The sequence below is a fragment of the Cynoglossus semilaevis genome, chromosome 15 (genome assembly GCF_000523025.1).
Source record: "Cynoglossus semilaevis isolate Cse_v1.0 chromosome 15, Cse_v1.0, whole genome shotgun sequence".
Classification (NCBI taxonomy): Eukaryota; Metazoa; Chordata; class Actinopteri; order Pleuronectiformes; family Cynoglossidae; genus Cynoglossus; species Cynoglossus semilaevis.
In genome coordinates, this window is record NC_024321.1 from 3,414,911 (window position 1) to 3,424,918 (window position 10,008).

A 10,008-nucleotide genomic window follows, 5' to 3' on the forward strand; every position below is an offset into this window, starting at 1 on the left:
GACTACTCAGTTCTAGTGCAGTCCTAACGCATTAAATTATACTATTGGTTCTTCGAGCTTGTCTTGATTTACTTGCACTATAAACAGCATGTGGATAGGGTCGCGATCTAAGACGCAGATTTAGGACTTGGATGAGGATTCTGTGTCTGTGACTGAGATCATTAAACTATGCAGACACCACTGACTGATGTTAAATGTCCTCGCCACTCCTTCAGCTCCTCTGCCTGTTTCGCCTTGACAGCATATACTTTACCATTATCCCCAACACAAGTACCAGGTCACGAAATGTGGCAGAAAAGGCAGCTATTGGCTGCAGCAATGAACGGAATATTTTCCAAAAGAATAACTTTTAGCATTTCTTCTACTACATCTTGTTGGCTTAAATCGTTTTTTTTTTTTGGGGGGGGGGGTGTTTTTATGTTTAATGAACCATCCATCATGGATGAGTATTTATGGCAATAATCTTTGTGGTACAATGGAAAAAAAATGTGTTTTTAGGATAGCTTTAGCAATTCCACCATCTCTGTTTTTTGTTTATTCCGTGCTCCGGTCTTGTGTCTAAGCACGAAAAGATTAACAAAAACAAAGCTTCAGTCTTCAATTTGAACCCTGTAAAACAGTGCGATGCCTTAACATGGATTATTTTAAAGCGCCCTGCCCAGAAACAGCTTCGAGGTATTTCCTGAAGAAGAGGAAAGCATTAGTCATTCACCTACTCCTCAAATCGTCCTCTTCCAACAAGCCAGCATCTCCTAAATCTTCAGCTCGGTTTTTACAATGGATGCATTCACAATGGAAGATGTGACTGATTCTAACGTTGTCTGAAGATGGCGGTGATGGTAAATTCAGGGAAAGTTTTGCAAATTGCCCCTGCAGAGGTTTTTGTGTAAAACGTGCCCTCTACCTGTTATCCCACTTACTGCATCTGGTTCCTGTCCCACTTCCTGAAATTTAGATTAAACTATTCTGACTTTCCAGCTGCTGGAGAGCGTGTTCCAATGGCTGTAACCCTGAATGGATGAACCAGAGGGAAGGGACAAAGAGTGCACTGGAGTGATTTGGGGTTATGAAGGGAGCAAAACAGATGAAGAAAGAAAAAAAAGAAGAGTGATGTAATGGATGTCCTTCCACATCCAGCGATTTAAGTCAAACAAAAGTTGGTTTTAAAAGATTTGAGATCTGATATTTATGTTTATGTGAAATGCAAACTACAAGTTTGTTGGCCAGACGACTACTTCATAACAAAGACTGTGATTAAAATCACTAATATTTATATCTATTAAACCACCCTAATATTTTTTCTTTTACCCATCTGTCAAAAATTGCACTCAATATTGTTGTCCACCCGTTTGCCTATCTTTCTGAGTTTGTGTTCAAACCTTACCTACGTGCAGAGTGCTACATTTATGACAGATCAGAATCTAATCTGAAACCATTATGGTTCCCTAGCCTGAACCCACCTGGCCCTCTGACTGCACATCCTTCACAGTGTTTATATGGTATATAAAACGTGCCATCTACTAGTACCGCATATTGGTATGCTGTATATTTATATAATAGTGCAAACAAAGAATTGAAAAGTACACCAACTACGTGTGCTGTCTCTTTTTATATTGGTAATACTTCATGTTTTTGCTAAATAATTGTCTTTTTGTATTTTGGATTACCACAGTATGATTCATATAATCTAAACTTGATTACTGGCAAATGTCTGTGTAGCATGACCCAATATTTTCCATCATTAATTACACAAGAAGATATCCAGCACGAAGCACTCTGTATTTCATTAGAATCACATTGGGTCTTTCATATCCTTTCTTTTGAATACCCATCTCTACATGTCACTCAAAAACAGATTCTGGAATACAGCACATGAATTATAAATTATTTTCACTGCCCATAAATCTATCATGCATGTTGTATTTATTGGATGAAGTCTGGTTGGTTCACACCGAATGTTTTATTAGTTTGGTAAATATGTCAGGCTGTTGCGAGATGTGTTGACAGCCACTGAACTGTTCAGATACCGCAGCTCTTTATGTGTATGTGGAAGAAACTGACGTATGAATTTTTATTTTACTAAGAAAGAAACTGAAAAAGGATCAGAGCATCACTTTTGGTACAGAAACCCGGGTTGTCTGTCAATACGAGATTAGTGCAGCAGGGATTCTACTGACACCTAGCGGAGGTAAAAGGTAACATGCACTTGCTAAAAGCCTCACCATTTAACAGCGTAACACTAGTTTCATGATGACCAATGCTTTAAGCACTGTTAGGCTAACAAATTGTTAAGTCAGCAGCGGCGTAAGAAAGGTTGACTCGCTTCACCTACTTTTTTTTTTTTTCGTTTTTATTTATTTTAGTAAGCTTCGCTCCCATGTTTTCACCAGAATAGGACGAGACAGATTTTCACCTTTCCACAGTTTATTTCCTTTTAAAATAATTCATACAAATGCATACAGTCACAAACATATCTTTGTCAGGTTGTCGGTTTTGACCAAAAATAATGATATTTACCGTAGAATATAGAATATGTATACTGTATATATTGCTACGCCTACTACTTTACCATAAAAGGAACCAAGGTAGGCAGCAGTTGACTGTATGTCACTATCAGGGATGAAATTTCACCAAAACACTGAAGAAACTTTGTTTTTATTATTATTATTATTATCAATATTATTATTCTAACACCCAGGAAAGAGAATAAAACAACGTTTTGTAGTAGTTAGTGAAACTACGAAGTTACTGCTCCATCAGTCAGAAAACATTAAAGGAATAGTTCAGGTTTCTACCTAATTGCGGAATATGTTTTAGCATCCTGAATATAGTTACTGACCCCAGCTCTTGCTAAATATCAGAAATGCACTTCAAATATCACGGGCTGTGACTACTACGTACTAAAGGACCATTTCATGCATCTAGTTTGAGTTCAATCTACACCGGCTTTATTTGGGCTTGTGAAATTATCATCCCTGATTGCTACACTTTCTACCTCACCATGAAAACAAATAGGTAGTGAACAGTGAACTGTTTTACCACTCAGCTGCTGGCAGAAGGGGGTTGAGACAGCACCATCTTATAGCTGACCTACACAGTTGTAGCTGACCTACACAGTTGTCGTTAAGTCAAGGTGTAATGTAAGTTAGTCAGCTAACACCGACAACGCACAAGCTGCAACAGGTAATAAATATTATAACCAAGAGTGTTTTTTTTTATGGTACAGTGCGGGAATGTAACCAGTAAATAGTTGTTTTTGTTCTCGTTTCTGTTTGTTATCTTCATTAATGTGCATTTCGATGGCAGTATTTGTGATGACGTCATATGGAGAGTGCTAGCCACCACCCCTCCTCCCAGTGCTGCTTTTTTTTTAAGACACAGATACAACCAAGTCACATTGACACAGGCAGGCAGAACATCATATGTACACATAGACAGAGGCCGCGGAGGGTGGCCAAACGGTATACTCAGGGAAGGGGCCAATGTGAAATGTTAAAGGCATACTACTGGAGCTGTCCATGGTATTCTGACATGCTATTCTTATTCTGTATATTTTCACCCATGTTGTTTTTTTTTTTCATTTGCCCAAACATGTTGTGTTTAAAACGGCAAGCCTTCTCAGTAAATCAATAACCTTGAAAATACAAAATTCTTACACAACTGTTTCAGTTGTCAGCGATATTTTTAATGTACCTAAATAGGGATGTCACTTTTCCGAAAACGAGGTTGCACTTGGAGCAACTTTAAGAAGTACTGGATCATTGCACAGGAAGAAGACCAAGAAAAGCAGATCTAGAACATCTAGATCTAATCTGTTAGACAGGAGCCATTGGGATGAACTATTTTTTTTTAGCAACAACAAAGTGTGATTGTGGAAAAAAGTCGCTCTGTCCTAGAATACCATTTTGCCACCAGCCTGCAGCCTTTTCCTCCTACTGCACTTTCAGTGTAGGAGTTTTTTTTTTCATTTTTTTTCCTGTTTGTTTCCAATGTAAGACCAAGAGCAAAATCACATGCCCCTTTAACATAAACAAAAGCAAAGATCAGATTGGCTTTAGCTTTTGCTGCTATTCTTATTCTAATGTGTAGGAAAATAACAAAGGCAAGCAGGTACAAAACAAACTCACTGAGTGACATAAAATGAACAAAGATGAAAATAAAACATTCCAAACAGCGGAAACTCAATTTCCTGAGAAGGTGTGCAAAAAGCTGCCTCTTTTTCTAGGGAGGGGGCTTGTAATTTTAGGGGCACATAAAAAGTAAAAACAAGGTTGTTTCTCAAACCAGTTTGGCTACAACATAGAACGTGAATATGAAGTGAACATAGCTACGTGGTTGCAACAGGAAGTTGATCTTTATCAGTAGACCTTAAAGACATAAGATGAGAGTTTGTTGTCAATCAAATATGCCGTCAAAATAGAGGCTTCTTAATGAAATGTACATTTAACTCTGTTGTATTTTTTGGAAATGTTGGGTTATTGTCAGTTTTAAAAACTTAAAAGTAAAGTAGGTGGAAGAGAGCATGTTGGTGCTTTGTTGTAATCAAGGAGTTAAGCAGCTGCAGTGTGCCGTACACCTCCAGTTTTATGATGTTGCTTTCAAAACCTTTAAGTCTATCCATGGCCTCACTATGCAACCAGATTGCTTTGTCCATTCGTGTATGGTCTGTGGTTAGGCTACACAGAAGAGGTCAGATAAGTCGTTTCTTTCTTCTTCTTTTTTTTTTTTTTTGATCAACAGGAATAACAAACAATAGTATCTTCTTTGCCGCAAGTCTGAAAACTGTAGATAGACAGGTTACATTCAAGTCAGTATCTACCACTCGCATAGACATCAAACTAAAGAAAAGACACAGATAAAGGACAAAGACATGAAAGGTGCTTACTTAAGACACGCTACAGTCTAAGATGGCAGAAGTTATTTTTATCATTTCCAAATTTTTTATTTATGATCTGCGTAAGACTTTTAGGTTGTGTCCACACTTGTCGTTTGTTTTTTTTTATGTGGAAAATTCCTTTTACTAAATGTGTTTCCCTCAACAACAAAAAAATAGCCTACTGTACTAGTCCAGATTTTCTTCACTGGAACAAAGAAGTCATATGGAAAAGATTTGTTTTTCAAATTTCCACTTGGCATGCCTCTGTTTTGTTTGCCTACATTTTGAATTTACTACTTGGAAATTCATTTATGGTTGAATAGTGATATCTTCATATGTATTTTGTTACACTGTGTTTCATCAGAAGCAAACGAAATCTATTTGGAAGTGGAATGAATCCCACATTTTTAGGAGATCTTGTTAACCTACTGCTTCTTTACATTTAAGCGGAAATATTTACAAATGAAATCAGATTTAAATAAACGTGACAAGTATGAACACAGCCTTGTAGTCTCGCGTCGTACGTCGTGGCTGGACAACTGTCTTGTGCTTGTGCTAAATTAAACAGCTATCCACTCCTCTTCTTCTCTGCCATCATCATCATCATCATCATCATCATCATCTTCAGGATGCTGCTGGGAAATATCTGCTCCAAAGTTGGGAATGGATTGTTAAAGGACCTCAAACCTTTTACTCCGACACTTTGCACATCTCATAATCATCATCTTGACACATGGGAATTTACTGCTTCGTCACCAGCTGACCTCCTCCAGACAAACAGGGACGGGCTCTATGTGTGTACTCCTGTGTGTGTGCGTGTGTGTGAATGTGAAAGTGTGTGGCTACAGTTGGTCGTTTGGATGCTGATCTCTGTCACCCTCTTGTGGTTTGACAGTGTTTTGTCCCGGAGATGGGGCATGTGGAGGATGTGTGATAGCAGGCGGGAGTGTGTGCGACATGGGCACCGCACTGGGCACGATGCCTTCAACTGGAGGCGGCAGCCCGCCGGCTGGTAAGCTTACGACGCCGGGAGGATACCTGCAAGTGAGCGAAGGGAAGAGGAAGAGATTGAGTGTGAGGGTCAATCACTGCTGGGCATTACTTTCAGAAACAGGTGTGTGTGTGTTTGTGTGTGTGTGTCAGTTGCTTACTTGACAAACTGTATTGTTCCTTATATGAGCTGTGCTTAAGCAGATTGTGAATAAGAAAAGTGCCAGAAGCAGGCCTCAAACCTGTGCTGCAGGATACCAAAAGATGACACCACTGACTGATTGGCAGATACAAACAAACTTAGATGTAGGGGAGATGCAGGCGGTGCCTTTATTCTGACACTCTAGTTCTGACAACATGACAGTTCTGACAAGCTCCAGTCAGGAAAACTATTTTGTCACAGCAGCATTGACTTTCTCTGGCTGAATACACCTGGATAACCAATTTGATGAATCCAGAGACATTCTTGGTCCAGATACATAGTGGACTATAAATAAACGGCTATAGCCTTTAAAATCATCTGTAGCCCATAAAAGAAGAAGATTTAGGAGAACATTAATTCCTATCATTTTAATTATGGCAAACATTTGGAGAAATGGCGTTTAACAGCTCCGACTAAAACATGTTTCTTACCTATAAGCCCCATTAAGCTCGGGGTGGACAGTTGCTGGGTCAACTCCTGCCCAGTGGTTGTTCTGACTGAGGAACTCTTTATTTACACAGTTCTTCAGACTGTCTGGAATACGACCTACGAAGAGAGAATTAGGCACAGGTTCATGAGGGTTGTTCATACACAGGGGGGTGATTCAGTGTAACAGCCTGCACTATTTTACCCTTTATACATATCATTACACTATCTATTTATCTGTCTGTCTATCTGTCTATCAATCTATCTATCTGTCTGTCCATCTGTCTATCTGTCCATCAACTCTGGGGTTAATCAACTAATCCATGTGTCACCTGTGATAGCTCTTCTGATCTCTCTGGCTGCCTCCTCCCTCATTTCCATGGAAGCCTGTTCACTGTACCAGGCAGCGTGTGGGGTGCAGATCAGATTGGGGGCGTCTTTCAGTGGCCCTTGGCTGAAACTGACCAAACAAACAAGTAATTTGTGATTTACAGCTGCTGTAGACATCTCTGAATATTTCCAGTCACTGTGTCATGTTACCCGTTAACAAAGTTGCTCACAGCTTTTAACGTTAAACGTTATGGTCCCATACATTTGACATCTATGGGAAAAGTTTTCTTTTCTTTCTTTAGCACATAACTATCCTAAAAGCAAAAAAAAATAGAAAGCCTGTGCCTTGGCGAATGAAGCATTGTCTTCATCTCACAGTTATTTCTCGGACATGGGCTTCGCTTAGGTAAACATTTAGTTCAGTACCTGAAGGGTTCCGTCTCATGAACATCGAGAGCAGCTCCACGTATCCTGCCCTCCTTAAGAGCCTGAGCCAGAGCTTTCTCGTCCACCAATCCCCCTCTGGCTGTGTTTACTAGGAACGCCCCCTGACGCATCTTCAACACACACACACACAGTTAGTCACAATGAGTCACTTTTATCTATTAGAAAATCTTATCTCAGTCTGCAACAAACTGCATTAGCACAGCATCAGGCCTTAGGGTTTTTTGTTATCCTAAGTTGATCTTCCAATCCAACTAAATCAGCCTCAAAAGTTTAAAAAGTCCATCACCAACCACTGTCCTTCAGTGATGTCACTGTGTCCATGAAAAGGACAACTGTAATGCTGATGGACCAGAATCATCAGAAACCCCATCGTTCTTCGCCCAGACAGTGATCATCACTGTGTATCCACATGAATATTTTAAACTCATTAGTTGTAATATTTGATGCCAGAGTAAATAAACCATGTTTGTGTATGTCAGTCATAAACATAGTCCCTGCTGGGGGCAGTCACGGAACTTGGACGGATTTAATGGGGCCCAGAAGGTCATTAGGAAAATTTGGTTTTTCGTCCAGCATTAGTTTTACAACAACTGTCAGTTGTATTACTCACTTTCAGAGAGATGTCAGACTTTTGGTTATTTTCTGGGTTTTTTTAGTTACTTTATTGGTTGTTTTTTTTTTTTTCAGTGGGCAGCATTGGTTTGTTTGGAGTGTTTTTGTTATCAAATCTTAAGCTATCCCTTACATCAGTGGTTCTCAAACTGTGGTACTAGTATCACTAGTGGTACGCGAGCACTCTCTAGTGGTACACAGGGAAAATTCAAATTTTCACATGTCCATTTTCAATTGAATAAATCTGAAACATGCCATGCACAATTAATACAACATTTGAACATCAACATCTTTCTAAACATTTCTAAACATCTCTCCTGTGGTAGAAGCTAACAGGGAAGGCCTATGCTGCTATGTTCTAATGTTGGTCATCATGGTGGTACTCAGAGAGCTCAGTGTTTTCTCAGGTGGTACAGAGTAGAAAAGGTTGAGAACCACTGCCCTAGATAAACCTTGTGGGGTTTTTTTTTTGTTTGTTTGTTTTTTTTTGTATTTTTTGGAAACTAATTCTATTGTTTTGTAAATTATTGTGTGTAACTCCTCTTGATTCGTAGTGGCTATCAAATGAAATATTAAACTATGCTTAGGAACATTAAAAGCGCAAGTTGGCCCTGGTTATGTTAACCAATGTATTGTCATTTCAGTCCACCCCAGGTGTCCTGTACTGTATGTACTCAGAGTTGTGTCTGTTCCTCCACCTGTTTGATGGTGAAGTCGTTGATAAGGTGGTGGTTGTGCTCGTTCAGGCTGCAGTGCAGAGAAACACAGTCAGAGTGGAAAAGCAGGTCCTGGAAAAACAGAAAGGCAAAGACGCACTGTGAAATTCCTGTTGTCTGTTCACACCAATAATCCTGCCTCGTGGGTGCAGTGGTGTCGTATCATGTCAACTGCCATTCTGAATTACAAATCACCACAGATCTGATGATTCCATTTAATAACCATGTTTTTGTTCCGTCTTGCTTGCTCGCTTGCACTCTCGACACAGCACCATTTCTGTGTGTGTGAGAGAGAGCGTGTGTTCACCTGTAGTGTGGTGACCCTCTGTAGTCCAAGGGATCGTTCTACTCCATCAGCCAAATAGGGGTCATAGAAAATGACATTGAAGCCAAAAGCTTTAGCCCGCAGAGCTACAGCCTGCCCCACTCGACCTGGAATCACATCATTACACATTCAACTCAAACAGCAAAATACACCTTTAAACCCCTGCACAACATCACTTTTGAAACTGTTGGAAATTATTGGACTGTAAAGAACTGCATTCCTCATTTGGTCTAATCTGCTTATAGTTTATTAGCACTCACGCTCCCAGAGATCAGTTTAGCTGAGCTCAGGTGGAAACTTCTCAAAATTAAAATGTCAAAGAAAAGGGGGAAAGAAGCTTGATTAAATTTTTTGCTCGGCAGGAACCCGATAAGAAAGTCGTACTGTTCTTCTAAATCACCCCACCCACCCACACACACACACACACACACATAAATCAAAAAATATATTTTGTACTTTCCATTCAATAACATCAACAGGAAGTGTAACCTACCTAGTCCTATTAGTCCCAACGTCTCTCCTCTGATCCTCGCTGCACCAGACGCCACCTCCCGTATCTGCTCCACACTCTGAACCCGCGTGCCCTCCCGCAGAGCCTGAGATGAACGTTCGTAATTAATTACATGCCAGACTGACCGCATTAACCTTTAATGGAAACTAGTTTTTCTACTTGAAGCATTTTCTTAAATGTGATTTCTTTTTCTTTTTTTTTTCAAGCAAACCTAGCTTAAGTCTTTACATCTCTGTCTGGTTACTGAAAGACACTGTGTATGTCTAAAAAATAAAAAAAAAAAAAAAAAACCAACTCTGCATGTGTATAGTTTAATCAGATTCAAGTTAAGTCTAAACCTGATCTATCAAACCCATTTTTACAATACGCTACACATCTCACAATGAAATCTATTTCACCGATTCACCATTCCGTGTTTATTCAAATATCTTTGGAGCAACACTGCTGTCACAACAAGTGCATTACAAAGATAGGCTCATTTAAACCAATGTAATTCCAGTTAATCCGTCACACAAACCTGATGCAGCCATGTGGTGCGTCGGTACAGGGTGAGGATGTGGCACAGCGTGGAGT

General features: G+C 39.7%; 1 protein-coding gene across 1 annotated transcript in view; it reads right to left on the reverse strand.

Moving 5' to 3' along the window:
* Positions 1-2,406: 2,406 nt before the first annotated feature.
* The window catches only part of LOC103390633 (C-terminal-binding protein 1), a 20,410-nt gene continuing 12,808 nt past the window's right edge, over positions 2,407-10,008 (reverse strand). The window contains exons 4-11 of the mRNA XM_008326556.3: positions 9,953-10,006; positions 9,418-9,520; positions 8,907-9,031; positions 8,582-8,671; positions 7,251-7,381; positions 6,827-6,954; positions 6,500-6,614; positions 2,407-5,914 (exon numbers count right to left, since the gene is read on the reverse strand). Coding sequence (XP_008324778.1) covers positions 5,719-5,914; positions 6,500-6,614; positions 6,827-6,954; positions 7,251-7,381; positions 8,582-8,671; positions 8,907-9,031; positions 9,418-9,520; positions 9,953-10,006 — 942 coding nt within the window. The 3' untranslated portion in view covers positions 2,407-5,718. The remainder of the gene's footprint in view (positions 5,915-6,499; positions 6,615-6,826; positions 6,955-7,250; positions 7,382-8,581; positions 8,672-8,906; positions 9,032-9,417; positions 9,521-9,952; positions 10,007-10,008) is intronic.